The following is a 27039-nucleotide window of genomic DNA, read 5'->3' on the forward strand; positions in this document are numbered from 1 at the left end:
ACACTATTATTGCCCCATTGTGGACACACATGTACAATTATTATACTCTGGTGTCTTTCCAGACCACAGAGTATAATAATCAGGGACCCAGGGGAGGATCCAAACATAGAAAACACTGTTACTTACCTATCCTTGGCACTGATACAATCCCTGTTGATATTGGCCATCTTCAATGACCTATGGCACGTCACGTGACCCGGGCCTGCGTCATGACGTCAGCGACGTTAGTCTAGTAGGCCCGAAGCCTGCCTGGAGCCCGGAAAAGTAAGTAACAATGCTTTTTATGTTCTCTTATCTCCCCTGGGCCTCCGATCATGAAAGACCCTCGAGTATAATAATAGTGTTTGTGGGGGCCGCAGCCTTGCTTACCGATACCCCCACTTCTGTTCACAGCAGCCTCTGCAGGCAGCTGTGGGCAGGAACCAGGATCGGTGTGTAAATAGGGCCTGTTACCGGCTGGAGTAACTCCAGCCAGTAACTGCCTATTTAAAAAACAAACAAAAACGCAGCTTTATCAGCTGTCGCAAGGCCCCCTAATGTCCCGGGCTCTGTGGCAGCTGCTACCCCGATAGTTACGCCCCTGACACTATATAAGCAATGAAAAGAAATTAAGCATTGAAACTTGTCACCTATACACAGCATAGATAACAAGTGTTCGACTGGCTTTGGTCTGATAGCTGGTCCCCCAGCACCACTCATGAGAATGAGGTCCATGCCCCCTGTTTAAATGGAGTGGTGGCCAGCATTCAGAATCTATGGAGGTGCTTAAAATAGTAAAACACTATTCGCTATTTGACAGTCGGATAAAATTGGAATAGAGTGACAGCACCCATACTTAACCATCACTCCACTAAAATGGGGGACACAGTGGCAGTGGTCATACCCCCACTGATCAGACACTTATGACCTACCTTGTATATAAGTGTTAAGTTTTTAAGCTTGAGACAACCTCTTTAATGGACACAGAAATGTCATAGACCAATGTAGCTTTGAAGAAGTGATATAGTATTTTCGCTCCCTACAAACCAAAGGCAGAAAACCTTATCTGTGTTATTATTATGCCTTATCTAGATCTTGAGCAGAACAACAGAGGTGTCATTAAATTTCCTACAGCTGATTCTGCCCCAGCCTACACAGTAAAGCTAACAAGTGAATTGCAGGAAGCATCAGCCCATTTTGTGTACTCTAATGACCAATAGGAAAACTGTGTTAGAATTTTCTAATCATAATCACAAAAACAGTAAATCAGTCAATATCAAAAATGAAATATTACATAAAATTATGACTTAATCATATGCTTGATCAGATGATACATTTTCTCTAAATGTAGCCAAGCCTGATGACCCTTATATACCCAAATATACATTTCACAGTTTGGGGAACCCTAAATAGAGCATTTCTTAACAGTTTAAATTTCCAGTGTCCAAAGTACATGGTTTTAGTAAAGATGTCATGTTTCCTGTCAGATACGCCTGGACTATGCAAAGTATTGTTGTAGTGCAGTGAAATGTCAATATAAAGGGAAGGATACTGCAGGATTATAGCACTTCTGAAGTGTCGCATGATAAACATCAAAGGAGGCCATTGCAGAGAGAACTTTGTTGGTGCTGTGTTTTGTTGGGCAGCTATCCCAGTATAGACAAAGCTTTCTGCTGCTTTTAACTAGCGCATCAGAAAATCATTTCCATGAACAGGCAAACATTCAGGGAGGGAGTTGACACCCAGCAGCACCTCTCATAGGAAATGGGCAGCCTGAAAAACATAATCAAAGAGACGACTGAAAGGGGAGGCTGTGAATAGGAGGCTGTTGTTTAAACAATGTAGAGGAGGACGCAGCACTTTGTTACGAGCCTGAAGCTTTTGTTAGCAGCATCAGAAAACAATTATACAACCACATCAGAACAAAGCATGATCTAAAACTGCCTGTTAAGGAGTTACATTGACAATATAAATCCAGCGCGCTGAACAGGGTTCAGACATTTGTTTGGCTGCAATGACAATAGCTAGCAACAAACATGTTCTCCTGTTTCCACAATATGCTATTTTACAGATAAGAAAGGATGTGGCCTATTTTTTAAGTAAGTTTTTTTAATGTTAAACATATTATTTCCAAATATGTGGCTGCATTTTACTACGTTACTACCTTATTACATGTTACTATCATACCGTACACTGAGTACTTACTATAGGCTGACACTTCCTGTAGAGGTCACAGTAGTCATCTCATTGTAATCATATGTGGATCACAACGATAGGTTACATGTCTTTTGTAAAACTAAAGACAGATAATAATGGACAACCGGCCAATGACTTCTATACATCACAAAGCATGCCCACAACATTCTTCCATAGAAGTCAAAAGGTTGTTCTCTGATTGAGGTTTCCTATGTCCATGTAAAGTAAATGTCACTTACTATATACATATATATTTATATATATGTGTGTGTGTGTGTGTGTGTGTGTGTGTGTGTGTGTGTGCGCGCGCGCAATATTATAGATCTTGATCTTCAAATTAAAATGACTGACAGGTGAAGTGAATGGCAATGACTATCTTATGACAATGTCAACAGACAAGGTAAGGTATAATAAGATAATTATTCAGCAAGTGAACTTTCTCGTAGTTCTTGAAGTTGATGTGTTGGAAGAGGAAAACATGGGCAAACATAAAGACCTGACTACCTTTGGAAATGGTAAAACTGTGTTGAGTAAACTAATGGGTAAGAGCATCCCCAAACTGGCAGGTTCTCTCCAATTTTCAGTGCTTAGTCTCTACAGTGATCCTCTGAAGGATAACCAGTGAACTGGGAACTGGAAAGGTCATAGTCATCCAGGGCTAAATGATGCCCGTCCAATCTATGGAGGCCCTATAGATTTTGTGTGACTCTATACCTTGACAGGTCAAAGCTGTTTTGATGGCACAAAGAGTGACCTACACAATATTAGGCAGGTGGTTTTCATATTACTCTGAGTTCTTCATGTCAAATAAGTTTAGTGCCACTAAAAATATTATATGTTATATGGACAATTATACTGTTGTTATTGGAATTGCTCCATTTACAAGTGGGAACAATTCTGATACGTAAGTTTCTCAATGCAGTTCACAGGGACTGGCACCATAGTCATACACCTTGTAGGAACTCATCTCCGCCACTATCTATCTAAACCTTTGAAGTTAATTTTGTTTTATTCATTTGTATTCATACCTAGGCTGGTAGCTGACCTGGCAAAGGGGTGTGAATATTTATTGTAACAATATGGACATGATGTTATACCACATTTAGGTCTAGAATGGCACTAGTGATTGGTTATCATAGTGAATCAGTATTGTACATAAATATCTTTACAATAATATCTTGCTTTCTTTTGGATTATGTGATTAGGTCTTACTCTTCCATGATCAGAACTATGGCATTCATTATGAGTATACCATCCCAGTGAACCAGTCAACAGAGCAGAAGACCGAGGTGGAGAGACAACCAGATACACTGTACATGTGGACACACAGCAGTTGGGAGGGGTGTAGTGTACAATGTGGAGGAGGTAAGCTCACACTGATGCATGAGAATTATATGAGAATACAGTTTTGTAGAACACTCTAGTTTATCGAGACATGGAGTCCACAAAGTAGAACGTGATAGCCCACTGCAATGATAACCTAAGCAGGTACAGACATTGGGAAACTAGAATAGTACAGTACCTGGTAGTTCGCTGGATTCAAGGTGAACGTTAATGACCAAAACCAGATATATTGGCACAGATTTATAAAAAAAAGACAATGACAAAACTATTTGGAATTGAAGACATTGAGACCCACGTTGCAGAAAAGCTGCTTTGTTTGTTGCACATTTTGCTGCATTTTTTTTTTAGCCTAAGCCAAAAATGGCTACAAAAAGATTGGGAAATATATACAGTCCTATGAAAAAGTTTGGGCACCCCTATTAATCTTAATCATTTTTAGTTCTAAATATTTTGGTGTTTGCAGCAGCCATTTCAGTTTGATCTATCTAATAACTGATGGACACAGTAATATTTCAGGATTGAAATGAGGTTTATTGTACTAACAGAAAATGTGCAATATGCATTAAACCAAAATTTGACTGGTGCAAAAGTATGGGCACCTCAACAGAAAAGTGACATTAATATTTAGTAGATCCTCCTTTTGCACAGATAACAGCCTCTAGTCGCTTCCTGTAGCTTTTAATCAGTTCCTGGATCCTGGATGAAGGTATTTTGGGCCATTCCTCTTTACAAAACAATTCAAGTTCAGTTAAGTTTGATGGTCGCTGAGCATGGACAGCCCGCTTCAAATCACCCCTCAGATGTTCAATGATATTCAGGTCTGGGGACTGGGATGGCCATTCCAGAACATTGTAATTGTTCCTCTGCATGAATGCCTGAGGATTTGGAGCGGTGTTTTGGATCATTGTCTTGCTGAAATATCCATCCCCGGCGTAACTTCAACTTCGTCACTGATTCTTGAACATTATTCTCAAGAATCTGCTGATACTGAGTGGAATCCATGCGACCCTCAACTTTAACATGATTCCCGGTGCCGGCATTGGCCACACAGCCCCAACGCATGATGGAACCTCCACCAAATTTTACAGTGAGTAGCAAGTGTTTTTCTTGGAATGCTGTTTTTTTTGGACGCCATGCATAAAGCCTTTTTGTAGGACCAAACAACTCAATCTTTGTTTCATCAGTCCACAGGACCTTCTTCCAAAATGAAGCTGATGTGCTTTTGCATACCTCAGGCGACTCTTTTTGTGGCGTGCTTACAGAAACGGCTTCTTTCTCATCACTCTCCCATACAGCTTCTCCTTGTGCAAAGTGCGCTGTATTGTTGACCAATGCACAGTGACACCATCTGCAGATGATGCTGCAGCTCTTTGGAGGTGGTCTGTGGATTGTCCTTGACTGTTCTCACCATTCTTCTTCTCTGCCTTTCTGATATTTTTCTTGGCCTGCCACTTCTGGGCTTAACAAGAACTGTCCCTGTGGTCTTCCATTTCCTTACTATGTTCCTCACAGTGGAAACTGATAGATTAAATCTCTGAGACAACTTTTTGTATCCTTCCCCTGAACAACTATGTTGAACAGTCTTTGTTTTCAGACCATTTGAGAGCGGGCTGTCCATGCTCAGCGACCATCAAACTTAACTGAACTTGAATTGTTTTGTAAAGAGGAATGGTCCAAAAATACCTTCATCCAGGATCCAGGAACTGATTAGAAGCTACAGGAAGCGACTAGAGGCTGTTATCTTTGCAAAAGGAGGATCTACTAAATATTAATGTCACTTTTCTGTTGAGGTGCCCATACTTTTGCACCGGTCAAATTTTGGTTTAATGCATATTGCACATTTTCTGTTAGTACAATAAACCTCATTTCAATCCTGAAATATTACTGTGTCCATCAGTTATTAGATATATCAAGCTGAAATGGCTGCTGCAAAAACCAAAATATTTAGAACAAAAAATGATTAAGATTAATAGGGGTGCCCAAACTTTTTCATAGGACTGTATAGCAAGCACTTATACTTTTACCTTCTTCTTAATCCACTCCTGGCTTTGGCTCAAAAAAATGCAGCAAAAAAAGTTGCTTTTTGGAATGTGGTGCTTTAGCCTAAAGGGGTTTTCAGGGACTAGGAGCACTGACCAAGCTGTAACTCTGTCCTATCCAAATGAAAGGTGCTGAGCTGTAAGTACAGCCGCTATATGATATACAGCGCTGTTCTTGGTAAGTCCTTGGCGCTTGGAGGTGTTTCTATCCCGGCTAGGACTATATAGTGCAGGGATATCCAATGCTCAGTGTAAATCCCCTGAAAGTAACAGGACCTACCACTAAGGTCTTGTGAACTGTGTTTTTTACTGCACATCGCCGTCTATCAAAGCGCTTCTATTCTCCTCCTGATGAGCTGATACAGCGAAACGCATTGAGGATTATTTTGATCATAGCGCTGTGCCAGTTTTATTTTTGCCACTTGAGTCACAGTTTGAACGCCTTTAGCAGCAGCTTGAGTAGAACCGATTGACCCTGTATAGCTGGAAAGCTGTATAGAGCGTTTGTAGCATTGTCTACGAGACTTTAATCGTATAGTGGTATAAGATAGGCACCTGTGCATTTGAGTTAGCGCAATCACTTACCTGCTACACACACCACAGAAAACTGCAGAGGGGTCGATTGTAGTTTGGCTCCAGTGTATTTTTGAGCCAGGCTCTGCATTATTATCTATTGGCCTTTGAGTAGGGACTCTCCCTGTGTATAAGTCCTTGAAAACCCCTATAATGCCATTGATTTTGGGCCCTTGTGGAATCCAGCTGGATAGAGTCAAAAAAGTATCTAGAATTAGTCAAAAAAGAGACGGTACTGACTGATTTATCCTGATACATGATGGATTTAGGATGCTGTATCTTACCACCCTAAACAGAGAAGTAGAAGTAGAGCCACTGATGTCATAGAACAGTCAAATTTCCATATGTTTAAGGGTACAAGCTTTTAGAAATTGACAAATGGTAGAAGACAAATTCCTCCTATCATTGCACAACAACCAGCAGATTAACAGTTCGGCACCAGATGGAATAATTATATGGATTGGGGGAGATGTGACTCATGGCACCCCCACTGACTGGAGTCAGACCAATACTGATCTGGTATAGAAGACCTGTTTAAAGGATAGGTCATCACAGAGAACCCTTTGTATATCTCTCTACATGGCGAACTTGTGTGACATTATACATGTGCCGTTATTGAGCGTGTACCAGATGCTAGCTTTATATGTTCCAGATATTACAGTACATACAATATAACAGATGTGTAGTGAAATTATCAGAAGAAACTGTGCTTTCACAAGACTTGTACAATGTGTTCATTAGAACATTTCCTTTACACAGCAGAATTATCTTGGAGAGCTCATCCTACATACAGAGAAGCAGATTTTATAAGAGGTCATAAAGTCCCACTGTGAGTTCTTCTGTAAAACATTTATATACTGGCATTGTGAAGATCCAGCAAGTCAGTCAGTCAGTCAGAAAATCAAGAAAGCTACAAGATTTTATGACCTGTGGTTGTGCTGTCTGTAATGTATTTCTGATGTAGACATTAACTTTATTCCAGGTGAACGGAGGACTCTTGTGTCTTGCACAAAAATGGTGAACAAAACCATGCTGGTTGTCAATGAGAGCATGTGCCTCCATGTGCCACGTCCTGCCCCACAGGTCCGGAAGTGCAACACACATCCATGCCAGTCAAGGTGGGTCTTACATGGGCAGCTGATCCCTGTATCCTGATAGAATCTGCTAACAATGTGTATGTGGATGTAATATTTAATGTGCCATTCACAGACTTTGGGGGGAAAAAAATCTGTGAATATTGAATTTGCTGTATCTGTATTGCATATTTATTATTGATATGGAATTTACGTCAGTAGCCATGACTTTTTCTTCCTTCACATAAGTAACTGCTTTCTTCTGTCATGTTTTTTACATGCAGGTGGATGCGAGTGGATACCTGACAGAGGGGTCTCTGTTTGCATCTGTCTTTTAATGTTTGTTGCTCTCATCCTGTGAATGAGAGCAACGGATATTAAAGCTAAAGCCTCTCGTTTCGGAAATGCAGTTTTTTTGCCATTGCAGAAAAGCCACAGAAAAAAACGCAGTGTTTTACAGCAGCTGCAAAGTGAATGAGATTGTAACTAATCCCATCCACACATTGCAGAAAAAACACTATATTTGTGGGGGTTAAAATCCCAGCATGTCAATCATACAGACAATATTGCCGGCATTTTTCCTATAGGTTTAATAAGGGAAGACAATCCACTGAGAAAGACTAAGCAAAAATACATTACTTTTCTTTGAGGTACTATCAGTTCAGTAAGGTGTATCAGAAGCTATTTCATATAACTGGTAACAACATTCAGGATTACTGTAGGATTTCCATGTGCCCTGAACACAGTAGCCATTCCCCAGATGGACGTCTTCATGTACCTATCTTATGCTTGGTCTAGTGACACAACAAGTATAGGTGTTCTGCTATAGATAAATGATAACTAACCATGGAGTTAGTAATAAGTCACCCTATAAGCAAGAGAAGGCCAACACAAAACATTATAATTAGAGATGAGCGAACAGTGTTCTATCGAACACATGTTCGATCGGATATCAGGGTGTTCGCCATGTTCGAATCGAATCGAACACCACGTGGTAAAGTGCGCCAAAATTCGATTCCCCTCCCACCTTCCCTGGCGCCTTTTTTGCACCAATAACAGCGCAGGGGAGGTGGGACAGGAACTACGACACTGGGGGCATTGAAAAAAATTGGAAAAAGTCATTGGCTGCCGAAATCAGGTGACCTCCATTTTAGACGAATAGTGGATTTCAAATCCGGGTCATATGAGAATGTGAACTTTGTGACTATGAGACAGGGATAGCTGTACAGGCAGGGATAGCTAGGGATAACCTTTATTTAGGGGGGAATGTTATTAAAAATAACTTTTTGGGGCTCTATCGGGTGTGTAATTGTGATTTTTGTGAGATAAACTTTTTCCCATAGGGATGCATTGGCCAGCGCTGATTGGCCGAATTCCGTACTCTGGCCAATCAGTGCTGGCCAATGCATTCTATTAGCTTGATGAAGCAGAGTGTGCACAAGGGTTCAAGCGCACCCTCGGCTCTGATGTAGCAGAGCCGAGGCTGCACAAGGGTTCAAGCGCACCCTCGGCTCTGATGTAGGAGAGCCGAGGGTGCACTTGAACCCTTGTGCACCCTCAGCTCTGCTACATCAGAGCCGAGGGTGCGCTTGAACCCTTGTGCACCCTCAGCTCTGCTACATCAGAGCCGAGGGTGCGCTTGAACCCTTGTGCACACTCTGCTTCATCAAGCTAATAGAATGCATTGGCCAGCGCTGATTGGCCAATGTATTCTATTAGCCTGATGAAGTAGAGCTGAATGTGTGTGCTAAGCACACACATTCAGCTCTACTTCATCGGGCTAATAGAATGCATTGGCCAGCGCTGATTGGCCAGAGTACGGAACTCGACCAATCAGCGCTGGCTCTGCTGGAGGAGGCGGAGTCTAAGATCGCTCCACACCAGTCTCCATTCAGGTCCGACCTTAGACTCCGCCTCCTCCGGCAGAGCCAGCGCTGATTGGCCGAAGGCTGGCCAATGCATTCCTATGCGAATGCAGAGACTTAGCAGTGCTGAGTCAGTTTTGCTCAACTACACATCTGATGCACACTCGGCACTGCTACATCAGATGTAGCAATCTGATGTAGCAGAGCCGAGGGTGCACTAGAACCCCTGTGCAAACTCAGTTCACGCTAATAGAATGCATTGGCCAGCGCTGATTGGCCAATGCATTCTATTAGCCCGATGAAGTAGAGCTGAATGTGTGTGCTAAGCACACACATTCAGCACTGCTTCATCAAGCCAATACAATGCATTAGCCAGTGCTGATTGGCCAGAGTACGGAATTCGGCCAATCAGCGCTGGCTCTGCTGGAGGAGGCGGAGTCTAAGGTCGCTCCACACCAGTCTCCATTCAGGTCCGACCTTAGACTCCGCCTCCTCCAGCAGAGCCAGCGCTGATTGGCCGAATTCCGTACTCTGGCCAATCAGCACTGGCTAATGCATTGTATTGGCTTGATGAAGCAGTGCTGAATGTGTGTGCTTAGCACACACATTCAGCTCTACTTCATCGGGCTAATAGAATGCATTGGCCAATCAGCGCTGGCCAATGCATTCTATTAGCGTGAACTGAGTTTGCACAGGGGTTCTAGTGCACCCTCGGCTCTGCTACATCAGATTGCTACATCTGATGTAGCAGTGCCGAGTGTGCATCAGATGTGTAGTTGAGCAAAACTGACTCAGCACTGCTAAGTCTGCATTCGCATAGGAATGCATTGGCCAGCCTTCGGCCAATCAGCGCTGGCTCTGCCGGAGGAGGCGGAGTCTAAGGTCGGACCTGAATGGAGACTGGTGTGGAGCGACCTTAGACTCCGCCTCCTCCAGCAGAGCCAGCGCTGATTGGCCGAATTCCGTACTCTGGCCAATCAGCACTGGCTAATGCATTGTATTGGCTTGATGAAGCAGTGCTGAATGTGTGTGCTTAGCACACACATTCAGCTCTACTTCATCGGGCTAATAGAATGCATTGGCCAGCGCTGATTGGCCGAATTCCGTACTCTGGCCAATCAGCACTGGCTAATGCATTGTATTGGCTTGATGAAGCAGTGCTGAATGTGTGTGCTTAGCACACACATTCAGCTCTACTTCATCGGGCTAATAGAATGCATTGGCCAATCAGCGCTGGCCAATGCATTCTATTAGCGTGAACTGAGTTTGCACAGGGGTTCTAGTGCACCCTCGGCTCTGCTACATCAGATTGCTACATCTGATGTAGCAGTGCCGAGTGTGCATCAGATGTGTAGTTGAGCAAAACTGACTCAGCACTGCTAAGTCTGCATTCGCATAGGAATGCATTGGCCAGCCTTCGGCCAATCAGCGCTGGCTCTGCCGGAGGAGGCGGAGTCTAAGGTCGGACCTGAATGGAGACTGGTGTGGAGCTATCTTAGACTCCGCCTCCTCCAGCAGAGCCAGCGCTGATTGGTCGAGTTCCGTACTCTGGCCAATCAGCACTGGCCAATGCATTTCTATGGGGAAAAGTTAGCTTGCGAAAATCGCAAACTGACAGGGATTTCCATGAAATAAAGTGACTTTTATGCCCCCAGACATGCTTCCCCTGCTGTCCCAGTGTCATTCCAGGGTGTTGGTATCATTTCCTGGGGTGTCATAGTGGACTTGGTGACCCTCCAGACACGAATTTGGGTTTCCCCCTTAACGAGTTTATGTTCCCCATAGACTATAATGGGGTTCGAAACCCATTCGAACACTCGAACAGTGAGCGGCTGTTCGAATCGAATTTCGAACCTCGAACATTTTAGTGTTCGCTCATCTCTAATTATAATATATTCACTTAAAGGGATCCTATCATTAAAACTCAATTTTTTCTCACTAACACGTCGGAATAGCCTTAAGAAAGGCTATTCTTCTCCTACTTTTAGATGTCTTCTCCGCGCCGTCGTTCGGTGTAAATCCTGGTTTTCGTCGGTATGCAAATTGGTTTTCTTGCAGTACTGGAGGTGGGCCCCAGCGCTCAAACAGCACTGGGGGTGTCCCCAATGCTGCCAGATTCTCCAGCGCCGCCTCCATCTTCTTCAGGAACGTCCTCTTCAGGTGTATTCTTCCGACGCAGGCCTCAAACCTCTAGGCCTTAGGCCTAGGGCAAAGCCGACTGCGCATGTCCGCCATCCAAATGGCTGCTTACAGTACTGTGTAAGCGGGCATTTTCTTGTGGCTGGCAGGCATGCACAGTCGACTTTGCCCATGGCCTAAATGTTTGAAGCCTGCGCCAGAAGAAGACACCTGAAGAAGATGGAGGTGGTGCTGGAGAGTTCTCTCCCAGCATTGGGGATGCCCCAGTGCTGTATGAGCGCTGGGGCCCGCCCCCAGTGCTGCGAGAGAACTCATTTGCATACCGACGAAAACCGGGATTTCTACTGAACGACGGCGAGGAGAAGACATCTAAGGGTAGGAGAAGAATAGCCTTTCTTAAGGCTATTCCAATGTGTTAGTGAGAAAAAACTGAGTTTTAATGATAGGATCCCTTTAAATGTACTGTTTCTCTATGATAGAGTCTGGGGAGCTTTACTCTTTTATACCGTAGGCTAGACATAATATGCTGGAATATACTGTATAGATGAAAACCTACAAAAGTAAATAATATTAGCATTGTTTCTTGGTTTGACAAGACTACAGTCCATAGCAGTCCTGGCATTCCCTGATATAAGGTTGTTTGCTAACTAGTAGAGATGAGCGAACACTAAAATGTTCGAGGTTCGAAATTCGATTCGAACAGCCGCTCACTGTTCGAGTGTTCGAATGGGTTTCGAACCCCATTATAGTCTATGGGGAACATAAACTCGTTAAGGGGGAAACCCAAATTCGTGTCTGGAGGGTCACCAAGTCCACTATGACACCCCAGGAAATGATACCAACACCCTGGAATGACACTGGGACAGCAGGGGAAGCATGTCTGGGGGCATAAAAGTCACTTTATTTCATGGAAATCCCTGTCAGTTTGCGATTTTCGCAAGCTAACTTTTCCCCATAGAAATGCATTGGCCAGTGCTGATTGGCCAGAGTACGGAACTCGACCAATCAGCGCTGGCTCTGCTGGAGGAGGCGGAGTCTAAGATAGCTCCACACCAGTCTCCATTCAGGTCCGACCTTAGACTCCGCCTCCTCCGGCAGAGCCAGCGCTGATTGGCCGAAGGCTGGCCAATGCATTCCTATGCGAATGCAGACTTAGCAGTGCTGAGTCAGTTTTGCTCAACTACACATCTGATGCACACTCGGCACTGCTACATCAGATGTAGCAATCTGATGTAGCAGAGCCGAGGGTGCACTAGAACCCCTGTGCAAACTCAGTTCACGCTAATAGAATGCATTGGCCAGCGCTGATTGGCCAATGCATTCTATTAGCCCGATGAAGTAGAGCTGAATGTGTGTGCTAAGCACACACATTCAGCACTGCTTCATCAAGCCAATACAATGCATTAGCCAGTGCTGATTGGCCAGAGTACGGAATTCGGCCAATCAGCGCTGGCTCTGCTGGAGGAGGCGGAGTCTAAGATCGCTCCACACCAGTCTCCATTCAGGTCCGACCTTAGACTCCGCCTCCTCCGGCAGAGCCAGCGCTGATTGGCCGAAGGCTGGCCAATGCATTCCTATGCGAATGCAGACTTAGCAGTGCTGAGTCAGTTTTGCTCAACTACACATCTGATGCACACTCGGCACTGCTACATCAGATGTAGCAATCTGATGTAGCAGAGCCGAGGGTGCACTAGAACCCCTGTGCAAACTCAGTTCACGCTAATAGAATGCATTGGCCAGCGCTGATTGGCCAATGCATTCTATTAGCCCGATGAAGTAGAGCTGAATGTGTGTGCTAAGCACACACATTCAGCACTGCTTCATCAAGCCAATACAATGCATTAGCCAGTGCTGATTGGCCAGAGTACGGAATTCGGCCAATCAGCGCTGGCCAATGCATTCTATTAGCCCGATGAAGTAGAGCTGAATGTGTGTGCTAAGCACACACATTCAGCACTGCTTCATCAAGCCAATACAATGCATTAGCCAGTGCTGATTGGCCAGAGTACGGAATTCGGCCAATCAGCGCTGGCTCTGCCGGAGGAGGCGGAGTCTAAGGTCGGACCTGAATGGAGACTGGTGTGGAGCGATCTTAGACTCCGCCTCCTCCAGCAGAGCCAGCGCTGATTGGTCGAGTTCCGTACTCTGGCCAATCAGCGCTGGCCAATGCATTCTATTAGCCCGATGAAGTAGAGCTGAATGTGTGTGCTTAGCACACACATTCAGCTCTACTTCATCAGGCTAATAGAATACATTGGCCAATCAGCGCTGGCCAATGCATTCTATTAGCTTGATGAAGCAGAGTGTGCACAAGGGTTCAAGCGCACCCTCGGCTCTGATGTAGCAGAGCTGAGGGTGCACAAGGGTTCAAGTGCACCCTCGGCTCTCCTACATCAGAGCCGAGGGTGCGCTTGAACCCTTGTGCAGCCTCGGCTCTGCTACATCAGAGCCGAGGGTGCGCTTGAACCCTTGTGCACACTCTGCTTCATCAAGCTAATAGAATGCATTGGCCAGCACTGATTGGCCAGAGTACGGAATTCGGCCAATCAGCGCTGGCCAATGCATCCCTATGGGAAAAAGTTTATCTCACAAAAATCACAATTACACACCCGATAGAGCCCCAAAAAGTTATTTTTAATAACATTCCCCCCTAAATAAAGGTTATCCCTAGCTATCCCTGCCTGTACAGCTATCCCTGTCTCATAGTCACAAAGTTCACATTCTCATATGACCCGGATTTGAAATCCACTATTCGTCTAAAATGGAGGTCACCTGATTTCGGCAGCCAATGACTTTTTCCAATTTTTTTCAATGCCCCCAGTGTCGTAGTTCCTGTCCCACCTCCCCTGCGCTGTTATTGGTGCAAAAAAGGCGCCAGGGAAGGTGGGAGGGGAATCGAATTTTGGCGCACTTTACCACGTGGTGTTCGATTCGATTCGAACATGGCGAACACCCTGATATCCGATCGAACATGTGTTCGATAGAACACTGTTCGCTCATCTCTACTAACTAGTATGGACTCCTGTACTAAAATGGTTATTTCCATAGTACTGCGTTCTGATTCTGCCGTTATATTACTGATCAATAGATGGTTGCAGTACTTGTCCAGTGATCTGACAATTGATGTTTGTGTTCTATGATGTTTTCAGTCTTGCGTTCTACCGCAGTTGGCATTGTGCCCCACCTAATGGCATCTAGCGTATAAATAATTGTGGCTTCAGGTGTACAAAGGAAATTTCTATGGTAGCGGCGGTGTTTTTTTGTGATCTTTCACATTTCACAGTCAGAGCAGCTTGCAGTGTGTTCTGTGCTCAGCCTGTCTTTAATTTTACTGATTTGTAATCCCTTTTACTGGGCCAGTTATGGCTTTGATGTGTTTTCATTAGCAGGTGTTAAAGTCTGCCGAGCAAGCGCTCTTATAAAGATCTTTTCTCTTTCCCAGGCCCCTCTCACCTTTTGCTGTCTCTATTTCTGCCTCTTTAACTAGGAGTACATAGCTGTGTGAAAGAGCCGAAATTCTTGGAGACTTGGCAGCTCTGTATTGACTTGACATACCGCATTCCCACGCTTACTGACCACATTCACACTTGCAGTGCCGTGCCCGGGATCTCTGTCAGCAGCGTGGTTTCTTTTTTAAACCTATTGATAACATCTCAGTTTCCAGTGGCATTTCCATCCCCAGGTACTAGACGTGCTGACTGTGCGGATGCAGGTTCCAGTAGCGGCCTGGGCTCCGCGCTCTGGATCTGACTTTACAAATCTCACCATTCCACCCACTCTCTGACTCTACTACCGACTTCTCACCTTGACATCAGCATAATAGCTGCTACTGTAGGTTGATCATGGAACGAGACCAATCCTGAATATTTTTGGCTACTGGTTGCAGAGATGGTTCTCTCACTTTAGACCAGTGGTTCTTAACCTTGTTTGAGGTACCGAACCCACACGTTTCATATGCACATTCACCGAACCCTTCTTTAGTGAAAAAGTTTTTTTTTCCAAATTCAAGACATAGGTATATGTTTTTTTACTGGTACACAAAATGAACCATAGGGCCTAGGGTTCGATCGAACCCTGGTTAAGAACCACTGCTTTAGACATATTGTTTCAGAATACTTTGTCATTAGGGTTTAGCCGATCTTGACTTTTCAGGATCGATTTTGAAATCCGATTTCCGATCATTTTTCATTCGAATCCGAACTCGATCCCAATTCAAGTCAATGGGATTTTTTTTACTAATCGGAGATCGGATTTTAAAAGCAATCCTATTCACTATACAGCATGGAATCTAACAATTGAACGTTTTAATTGTTAGAATCCACGCTGTGTAGTGATTTTTTTTTAATCACTAAGTAGCCAGAGGATTTTTTATTAATCCTCTGGCTACTTAGTCCCCCCTGGTGTCCACTTACCTGCAGAGATGGCTGGTCCGGTGCCCGGTGTTCTCGTTTTTCTTCGCCTCGCTGCCCCCTGCCTCCCTGGTTAGAAGAGTGTGGGCGGGTACTGGGAGGGGAGACGTCACGTCTCCCCGCCCTGTACCCACCCACACTCTCCTAAGCCACAAGCCCCGCCTTCTTCTTAGCTCTTTAACACTAACCTGGGAGGCGGGGGCAGCGAGGCGAAGAAGACCGAAAACATCGGGCACCATACCAGCCATCTCTGCAGGTAAGTAGCTACTAGAGATGTTAGCTAGCCTCCCATTAGAATGAATGGACGCAGCCGGCGCGCAGGGGGTTAAGGCTGTGTGCTGGCTGCTTCCATTCATTACTATGGAACCGCAGCAGAGCCTTCACACTGAGTATACAATACTCAGTGTGAAGGCTAACATTGTTAGCTTTTCCCACAATGCTTGGCCAGTAGCAAAGCATTGTGGGAAATAATCACCGATCTCGATCCCACCTAAAAAGATCGTGTTCGGAATTCTGATCGCGATCGTGAAATTTTCTCGATCGCCGATCGAAATCCGATCTTTTCCGAACACGATCACTCAACCCTATTTGTCATATAAAACAGCCACCCAGGGGGTTCTCTGGCTTATGAAATTACTTAACAGCTATTAAACTGGAAACAAAAAAACAGAACCTGTATAATATTTTTTTTTCCTCATTTCCTATTTATTTTTATTTAAAGGATTTTTCTGAGATCTCTCTTGGCGAGGGGTAGGCAACCTTCGGCACTGCCGCTGTTGTAAAACTACAGCTCCCAGCATGCATACTTGCACTGTTGTACTTGGAACTCCTATAGAAGAGAATGGAGCATGTTGGGAGTTGTAGTTTCAAAGCAGCTGAAGGTTGCTGACCCCTGCTCCAGGCCATGAATATCAGCTAGGGGGGTCTGACTCTTGTCACCCATTCCAATCAGCTATTTAAACTTACCTTGGGTAAATGTTGCAGCCTCCTCATTTTTCTCACTGGTTTGTACCATATCCATTTAAGTGAACAGGACAAAGCTGTGTTACTATCCCAGAAAATTCAGTATTGTTGGCAACTATGCTATGGATCAGAGCAAACAATGACTATTGTAACAAAGCCAGTTTGTGACATTATTTCCTTCCTAGATATTCCACCATCAACTGTGTGTGGTATTATTGCAAAATGGAAGCATTTAGGAACCACAGAAATTCAATCATGAAGTGCACACCATGTAAAGTTACAGAGCAGGGTCGCCAAGTTCTGTTTTCAGTAAAGTGCTAGCATATGTTGTCATGTCTAGCAATACATAATGTAGGTCCATTCACATGGAGGAAAATGGTGAGGAATTTCAGCGTGGAAAAAAAGCCTCCCGTTGACTTAAATGCTAACAGAAAAAGGAACCCATTGAAGTCAATGAGAGGCTTTTTTTTCAGTGCTGAAATTCCACACCAAATTCCTCACCATTTTCCTCCGTGTGAATGGACCCTGTCCGCCCATGTCGACATTGTATTGATTAAATACAGAAAAGTATTGGGACACACCTCTTAAAGAGGATTTTCCATACAAATGAATTATCCACAGGGTGGGTTATCAGTACGTGATCTTTGGGAATCTCACACTCGGACCCCCCTGCACAGCTCAGTTGTTTCGGAAGCCTCCAGGTCTTGGAAGTTGGAGCAGTGAATGAGGAGCATGTGCAGTCTGCTTCTATTCAGCGGTAATACAAGCCTCTTCTATTACTTTATTAGGCTAAGCCCTCACGACGCGTCCCACAACAAAGAAGCACTGTGGAAAAAACTGCGGTGGCAACGCTTCGCGGTTCTTCCTGCAGTGCTTTAGACAGAAAGTTCGCAAGGGTTTCCTCTGTGGACTTTCTGTTTCAATTATACCTATGGGCAGGGCAGGCTCCAGGTTTTTATGGGCCCTTGGGCGACAGAGCCTCAGTGAGCCCCCTTGTGGAGAAGGCGGGAGTCGGGATACTGCGCGCTGCTGTGGGTAGACGAAGCGAGTGACGTCACGCAGGAGCGCGGCGTCACCTATACCATACCTCCCAACTTTTGAAGGGTAGAAAGAGGGACGAAATGTGCGGCGCACGCCGCGGCAAATTTAGCTCCGCTCACTTTTATGTTGACTCCGTCCATTCTCATTTATTTTTCATGTGCCCCCACACAGTATAATCCTCCTACAGTCACCTGTAAATCATATGCCCCCCCTCCATCTCTCTCCCAGTTTCATATACACCCTTCCTCTGCCCCCAGTTTCATGTCCCCCCCTCCATCTCTGTCCCCAGTTTCATGCCGTTCTCCCCCCCTTCATCTGCCCCAGTGTCATGCCGTTCTCCCCCCCTTCATCTTCCCCAGTGTCATGCCATTCTCCCCCTTCATCTGCCCCAGTGCCATGCCGTTCTCACACCCCTTCATCTGCCCCAGTGCCATGCCGTTCTCCCCCCTTCATCTGCCCCAGTGTCATGCCATTTCCCCCCCTCCTTCATCTGCCCCAGTGTCATGCCGTTCCCCCCCCTTCATTTGCCCCCAGTTTCATGCGCCCCCTTCATTATGTTCCACCTTAATGTTTAACACAAAACAAACACACTCACCTTCCAACGCTCCCCCGCCGCTCTCTCCGCTCTCACTCCACTCACATAGTTGTAGGCCCGATGTGACGTCATCACATTGCGCCTACAAATGCAGAAGCCGGACCGCAGCGTTAAAGCAGGAGTTGAGCTGTGGCAGCTCCTGCTTTAATCGCCTATGTACTCAGCTCATCGGTGTCTGACGAAATCAGGACAGGCAAGTGCTGGGACAGGCAAGTGCTGGGGCGGGCAAGTGCCGGGGGGCCCCCAGAGGCTCTGAGGGCCCCGGCACTTGCTTGACTATGCTGTCTGCTGACGCTGGCCCTGCCTATGGGGAAACCGGCGCTGTTTTTGTAGGTATTGACATGCTGCGATTTTCAAAATCCTGCTGGTTTTGGAAAACATGGCATGTCCGCACCGTGGTTTTTACCACTAAGTGGGCATGGAATTCGTTAGAATCTCATCCACTTTACCTGTACTGTAAAATGCTGCAATTTTTCCTGTGGTTTTTATGCCACATGGGGCCCCGGGCTTAGAAGCAGACCACATGGACTCTCCATTCACTGCACAGCTCCCTATGTTTGGAAGCTTCCAGTACAGTTGATCTGTGTGGGGTTTGGTTGTTGGATCCCCACAAATCCAGGAACTCAGCCATGAAATACAGGGCCTGGGGCAGAAGGATATTGGTAGATGGAGCTGGTTGAGATGCTGCACATGAAATATCTATATGTACTGCAGTGAGTGCACTATGCTTTGCATCACTTGTGCGGATCGTGAGGGGTGATATATTGCATGTAAAAACAGGAATATACATATTACATACCTAATACATATTATATTCTGTAGTACAGTGCTCATAACCTGTCATGGCCCTATATTGCAAACTCAGACTGATTTTATATTGAGGTATCTTTTTAACAGATTCCATATGTATCCTCATGAAACATTATATTATGTCGCATTGTGGAGGTATTGCTTCTAGGAGAGAATGCGGTGTCCTACACAGTCCTTATGGGACCAGTTATGTGTGGTTGTACGGGATCTGTGCACACAGCTCTACTGTATGGATAAGCCCTAATTCACATTCACGTAACATGTGGCCTCCGTATTTTTCCACTATGAAAAAGTGCAGTGGAAACATTGTAGAAAGTATGAGCTTGGACTGAAAATACCTTTCTTTTTTTTCTTTCTTTTTTTTTTTTTTTTTTTTATATAGTAGGCGTCTATGCAGACTATAATTTTTGGAACATTGCTCCATGAAATCTATAGGTTTAGCCTATGTCCGCTGTAATTGTGAGCTCTTGCTGAGAGCAGCTCATGTCTGATATAAAAATATACTCCATGTGTTCGTGTGTAGAAAGGGGTGATTGATTTAGAGGAAGTCCTGGCTGTTTAGACAGAGGGTACGTGAAGTTCAGTCTTGTAAGTTTCTCTCTATAGAAAGGATCTTTTCTGTTTCTTCGTGTAGTGGAAATAAAAACTGAAACCCAATATGCCAGATCCCTCTCAGGGCCGTTGTGTGAATGCCGAGCTTTGTGTGTGAGCCTTAAGCACACGTCCGGGGGATGTTAAACAACCTGAAATCTCTGAGTGTGCTTCTAGGGACACTGAGGATATTGCAAGGAGCTGCCCACACTTGTCCTGACTGAAAGGTTTATCTGGCCGCTTAGCAGAGATTACTACATTGGCCTTCATTCAAAAGAGTAACCTGTGACCCGCGGTTATACTGCAAGACAGGATTTATTCCACACCCCTATATCTGTCACTATGTCTCCTGACAATCCATTGGAAGTGATCAGTGGTCCCCAGCCTCAATAGACAGATGCAGAGCAATTAATAACCTATTATAAAACCATTTTAGGTTTTTTCCTGATTTTCAGGCCCCTACAGTACCACCTTGCCATTATACAGATTGATATTAGATGGTGGCCCTTGTATGAACCTTTCATTGCAGCATAATGTATAAAATGAAGTTATAAAATATAGAGTACATGACCACCTTCATCAATAGTTACTGGAAAGAAAGCTAAAATGCAGTGTACAATTCAATAAATGCAACGCAACAATGCAAGCTATATATTATTGACCAGTAAAAGGAGACACATCGATGCCCTACAAGCTACGGTACCCCATTACAAGCAAGCTCTAGTAGCATCCAATGGATACACAGATGGAGCTGAGGCAGCCTGGCTGTACTTGCACCACATGCTTCCAGAGCTGGCTTGCAATGATATATCTTGGCCTCTAGGACTGCATGACCCGTCAGAAGACCCGGATCATGCAGATAACTCTACATTAGTCATTAACCAACAGCGTGACTGCCACAATGCAGTCACAAGAAATCCATCAGGGTTGGACTTTTTGCAATCATAATCTCATGGTTGCAGCAATCTGCAAGTTACAACACAACCCCAGTCACTTTTTATTATGCTGCCATGTAGCATATTAAAAATGCAATCATTGGTTGTGTCTCTGTCAAAATTGTCATGTAGTCCTAGTCTAACAATCCATCAAAAGTCCAGATAACGTCACTCCAATCAATGCCAATTGTATGACTGCCAACTTCAGCTGATAAAGTATTCCCAAGAGCAGGATCTAACTTATAGGGAAGCATAAAACAAGGTCTGTGAATGAGTTGTTTTAATATGGACACTTCAAGTTGCAATAAAACAATCCTAAGATGCTATTTAAGTACCTTTACTTATACCATACTTATCACTTGTAGTTTGTATGTCTGTACGCAAATACAACCTCAAAGGTGCTATCTCTTCCCTTATCATTCTTTCCTTGTGTATTGGTTTAAAGGTGTTATTGCCTTTAACAAGTCCCAATGGGAAGCTGTTGTGGGAGACCCAACTAATGATGATGACTAGGGGAAATTCTTGACGTTCCTACTTTAGTATTCCTGACAGTGGTGAAGCTAAAGTCATGTGGGCCCCGGTGCAATCTTTTGTCCAGTGTCCCTTACCTCATCCCTACAGTGAATTCTTGATAGTGATGGTTACAGGTACTAAGGAGTATAATCATCCTTAGTGTGGTTAGGGTAATCTGTGGGTCTCCTTGGCTTATGGGCCAGATGAAAGCTGCAATCTCAATACTGATGCCAGTGCTTATGGGCCCACTAAGACTCCTGGGCCCTGGTGCGACTGCACGCTCTTCATCCCCTCAAGTTACGCCCCTGATTCCTGGTTATCTCAAGCATGGTACTCAATTATACATTAGACAACAGGCTTATCTGTCCACAGCAAATATGTCCAGATACAGACCAGGTACAGAGGATGTGTGCTGTAAATGCAGTGAAAAATCTGGTGTATTTTATCACATTTGTTGCAGTCAAGGCTTTGGTCTCAAGTGCTTACATTTCTTCACGACATCTTCAATATATAGAATTTTAAGGCACGATTAGAGATGAGCGAGTACTGTTTGGATCAGCCGATCCGAACAGCACGCTCGCATAGAAATGAATGGACGTAGCCGGCACGCGGGGGGTTAAGCGGCCGGCCGCTGTCAAAGCGGAAGTACCAGGTGCATCCATTCATTTCTATGGAGCGTGCTGTTCGGATCGGCTGATCCGAACAGTACTCGCTCATCTCTAGGCACGATCATATTCCTATCCCAATGAAATAATAGTATGAATTCATCTCACACGTATTCTTGCTGCCAATATTTCCACGCTACCCAGTGTTGGTAACTCTTCATTTCGACTCCCATATTGGATCTTAAGTCGCTTTACCTTTCGCCTTTGCCATAATAACCTACAGTGTTGGTCAAAAGTATTGGCACCCCTGCAATTCTGTCAGATAATACTCATTTTATTCCAGAAAATGATTGCAATCACAACTTCTTTGGTATTATTATCTTCATTTAATTTGTCTTCAATGGAAAACCACAAAAAGAATTGTCAAAAAGCCAAATTGGATATAATTCCACACCAAACATAAAAAAGGGGGTGGACAAAAGTATTGGCACTGTTTGAAAAATCATGTGATGCTTCTCTAATTTGTGTAATTAACAGCACCTGTTACTTACCTGAGGCACCTAACAGATGGTGGCAATAACTAAATCACACTTGCAGCCAGTTGAAATGGATTAAAGTTGACTCAACCTCTGTCCTGTGTCCTTGTGTGGACCACATTGAGCATGGAGAAAAGAAAGAAGACCAAAGAACTGTCTGAGGACTTGACAAGCAAAATTATGAGGAAGCATGAGCAATCTCTAGGCTACAAGTTCATCTCCAAAGACCTGAATGTTCCTGTGTCTACCATGCCCCGTGTCATCAAGAAGTTTAAAGCCCATGGCACTGTGGCTAACCTCCCTAGATGTGGACAATGGGAAGAATATGCAAATCTGTCTTCCATGATGTAATTAGGAAGTCAGCTGCTGCCTCAGTGTGGGGGTGGTCTCTCCCCAAGGAGTGACAATATCCCCTTAGATGTGGACGGAAAAGAAAAATTGACGAGAGATTTCAACGCAAGATTGTGCAGATGGTTAATAAAGAACCTCGACTAACATCCAAACAAGTTCAAACTGCCCTGCAGTCCAAGGGTACAACAGTGTCAACCCGTACTATCCGTCGGCGTCTGAATGAAAAGGGACTGTATGGTAGGATACCCAGGAAGACCCCACTTCTTACCCAGAGACATAAAAAAGCCAGGCTGGAGTTTGCCAAAATTTACTTGAGAAAGCCAAAAAGCGTTTTGGAGGAATGTTCTCTGGTCAGATGAGACAAAAGTAGAGCTTTCTGGGAAAAGGCATCAACATAGAGTTTACAGGAAAAAAAAAAAGAGACCTTCAAAGAAAAGAACACGGTCCCTACAGTCAAACATGGCAGAGGTTCCCTGATGTTTTGGGGTTGCTTTGCTGCCTCTGGCACTGTACTGCTTGACCGTGTGCATGGCATTATGAAGTCTGAAGAATACCAACAAATTTTGCAGCATAATGTAGGGCCCAGTGTAAGAAAGCTGGGTCTCCCTCAGAGGTCATGGGTCTTCCAGTAGGACAATGACCCAAAACACACTTAAAAAGCAGTAGAAAATGGTTTGAGAGAAAGCACTGGAGACTTGTAAAGTGGCCGGCAATGAGTCCAGACCTGAATCCCATAGAACACCTGTGGAGAGATCTCTTGATGGCAGTTTGGAGAAGGCCCCCTTCACATCTCAGGGACCTGGAGCAGTTTGCCAAAGAAGAATGGTCTAAAATTCCAGCAGAGCCTTGTAAGAAACTCATTGATGGTTACCGGAAGCGGTTGTGCGCAGTTGTTTTGTTTAAAGGTTGTGCTACCAAGTATTAGGCTGAGGGTGCCAATACTTTTGTCCGGCCCATTTTTGGAGTTTTGTGTAAAATGATCAATGATTTAACTTTTTTCATTCTCTTTTGTGTTTTTTCATTGCAAGCAAAATAAATGAAGATATTAATACCAAAGAGTTTGTGCTTGCAATCATTTTCTGGAAGAAACTGAGTATTATCTGACAGAATTGCAGGGGTGCCAATACTTTTGGCCAACAATGTATACCCACGGTCAACCACCTGCACTCTCTGGGGGAATATTTCAGGCTGAAAGATAAGATGCTGATTTGAAAGACAATTCACAGTAAATATCCAATGTCGATCCTTGGATTTCTGCAGTAATTTGCATTGCCAAGGATTTGTACACAGACAAGCCATATTGAATGGGGATAATCCATGTCTGACTACCCACCAAAAATTTTCATGCAAAATTCACTGATGTCAACTCTTTTTCCGATGCCACAGATTAAAAATCTACGCCATAATTCATATCAATAGATTTGTATTGAAAACAGTGGGAGGTAGAATAGATCCAGGTTTCTTGTGGATATCAAACTGTATTGCCCACCAAAATCCATGTGAAAAACCACCTGTGTCAACCTCCACTAACAAATATTGAAATTTTTATATACTTTCTGTATTAGTATCTGTCCCTCCTGTAATTTTTCATTTTTGTGACACTAGCTTTGTGCGAATTGTCTTTTCTCAAAAAACAGCATTTTTTTGAATGAAAAAAAATCAAGAAAACAACTCTCGTGGCCGCCTCAGGTTATAGTGAGTCTAACATCGGCGCCAATCATATTTCGCTGTGACCACCGCCAAGCGAACTTCCTGAACGGAATACTGAACACAGATGTGAACCAGGCCTTAGATATACAGTATATATTGAATATGGCTCCTCAGGAGCAGTCATAATAAAATTTGCAGAAAGTTCTGTGCAGATATTGAACCAGTAGGACACCTCCAAAACCTATAGAAAGCCGTAGACTATGATACAGCCTGTATCTTGGAATCCGCACAATGTAATTACAATTACTCAACTTTTTACATAGATTTATTTTATATATAAATTATTAGTGATTTCAGATGAGATTTTTTATTTTTAATTGATTTATCATTTGCATTTGGAAGTAGCAATTTGTCACTAGATGAAAGCTGCTACTAGGCCCCTGACTATCCACTCCCAAGAGGTTGGATGTAGAAGAATAATATATATCTTTTCAGATCTTGATAAGACATGTTCAGCTTCTTGTCCTCTTCTTCATGGACATTGAATCATGTAATCACTTACAGACTCCAGCACTTACTACTCTTCACTTTCCATCCCAGGACCCATTGTAAAGAAGTGTTTGATCTCATAGTTGTTGACGTCTCTGCAGACACGGTACTTTGATATTTGGAATTGCCAATAGAAGATGTAGTTCTGATGGCTCGAAGATAAACCCTTCAACACTGAACATGGTGAAAGTCATGCATGATAATATTGCTAGTCAACAATAGATCACATAACTGTTGCTAGAAATTTTCATTCTTGCAGTTTTTTGTTTTTTTTTTACAATATTGTACTGTTGGGCTGCAGTGGTGGTGTCATAGTAATGCATTAGGCTGAGGCCCCCTAGATTTTGCCGCGATTTTTTGAGCCAAAGTTTGGAGTATATTGAGCAGAAGGCAGAAGTATAAAAGCTTCTTATATATTTCCCATTCCTTTTGTAGTCATCTCTGGCTTGGCCTCATAAAATCATAGAAAAATCTACAACAAAAAAAGGTGCGTTTCCGCACCATGGGGCCTTAGCCTGAGGCCGGGCCCCACGGGCCTGAAATGACACAGTACAGGCAAAGTGGATGGGATTTAAGCGAATCCCATGCCCACGTTGCGGTAAAAACCGCGGTGCGGACATGCCTCGATTTCCAAAACTGGCACAGTTTTGGAAACTGCAGCATGTAAATTATATCTACGGAAACTCCGGCGGTCTTCCCATAGATATAATTGTAACAGAAAGTTTGCATAGGAAAACCAAGATACATTGCCGCCACGGTTTTTCCCACAGTGCTTTACTGCTTTGAGATGTCCCGTGGGGCCTTAGCAGGTTTATACACCTTGATCAAAATCTATACTAACAACCTTGTGCTCATTTTTGTAGATTTTGCTGAGGAGCATAAGATCAGTGTATAATAAAAAGACGCGCGCAAAAAGACGTACGTTATACAAACATGCCATTGAACTCAATGGCTAACTACATTTTACACGTGTGAAATGGACAGAATACAGTGTGTACACAGAATACACAGAGCGTAAACTCCGTGTGAAGGGGCCCTTACACCTGTGCTATTGTTTCCATCTCAGGCTAAAGCCCTACATTGCAAAAACCCAGTGTTTTTGCTGCTGCAGAAACGCCTCGTGAAAAAGTGCTGCATTTTATAGTACCTGCAAAGCAAATATGATTCTGGCTTATCCCATCCACGCATGTGGAAAAGCAGTGTTTTCAAAAATGCCCTCGTTCATGAAAACTACATCAGGCTCCGTTCCCACGCAGTAACGCGCTGCTCATTTAGACACGTAAACACATGTCACAGCGAGGCGCTTCAAAATAGATCCCATTCACTTCAATGGGTGCCGGCTTACGCGCGCTACCCATTGATTTCAATGTATAGCGCGCGTAAGCCGGCACCCATTGAAATCAATGGGATCTGTTTTGAAGCGCCTCGCTCTGACACGTGTTTACGTGTCTAAATGAGCGGCGCGTTACTCCGTGGGAACGGAGCCTCATGCAGCGTTTGTTAGCTGCGTTTTGCTACATGGGGCCTTAGCATCAGACTCTGTGTATACAACCTTGTACTTTGTCATTGTGCAAGCTGTGTTTTTCATGGTTATCACACTGACCCAATCACCATTATGGCCTAATTCACATCTGCATTAGTATTCCGTTCGGGGGAGTCCATGTGGACTTCCCCGAACAGAATACCAAACGCATTTGCAAGCAGTGTGCAGTGAAAGTACACGGATCATCATAGACTATAATGGGGCCTGTGTGCTTGCCACCAGATCTCCGCAGGAAACATGTTCACAATCTACTTTCCTGTCCGCATGATTCGTGCGGGCAGCGAGCCGCAAGCACACGGACCCCATTATAGTTTATGGGGTTCATGTGCTTTCACTGCACACCACTTACAAATGCGTTCAGTAGACCATTCGGGGGGTCCCCATGCAGACTCCCCGATCGGATTACCAAACGCAGATGTGAAGCAAGTATAAGGGTCCATTCACACAGAATTTTTTGGCAAGGATTCTGACTCTGAATCCATATCAGAATCCACATGTAAAAAAGCCTCCCCATAGAATTCTATGGGTTCCACTCGGTTTATTTTTCCACTCGCAGAATTTTTCCGCTAGCGGAAAAAAAAGCTTCCTTCAGGCGGATTCCGCCTGCAAAAACCAACGCAGTCAATGGGAGGCAGAAACTCCATGTTGCGGATTTGGGTGCGGAATTGGCAAAAACCACGTTGGAAAACCACTAGCAGTTTTTTCAAGGTCCATACACTGTGCTGGAGGAGTAAAAACCC

The 27039-nt window shown here is 44.2% G+C and overlaps 1 protein-coding gene across 1 annotated transcript in view; it reads left to right on the forward strand.

Moving 5' to 3' along the window:
- Positions 1-27039, forward strand: part of ADAMTS17 (ADAM metallopeptidase with thrombospondin type 1 motif 17) — a 141124-nt gene that overhangs the window by 100587 nt on the left and 13498 nt on the right. Inside the window, exons 19-20 of the mRNA XM_075273201.1 lie at positions 3381-3540; positions 7114-7249. Coding sequence (XP_075129302.1) covers positions 3381-3540; positions 7114-7249 — 296 coding nt within the window. The remainder of the gene's footprint in view (positions 1-3380; positions 3541-7113; positions 7250-27039) is intronic.

This window comes from Leptodactylus fuscus, chromosome 5, assembly GCF_031893055.1.
Source record: "Leptodactylus fuscus isolate aLepFus1 chromosome 5, aLepFus1.hap2, whole genome shotgun sequence".
Taxonomy (NCBI): domain Eukaryota; kingdom Metazoa; phylum Chordata; class Amphibia; order Anura; family Leptodactylidae; genus Leptodactylus; species Leptodactylus fuscus.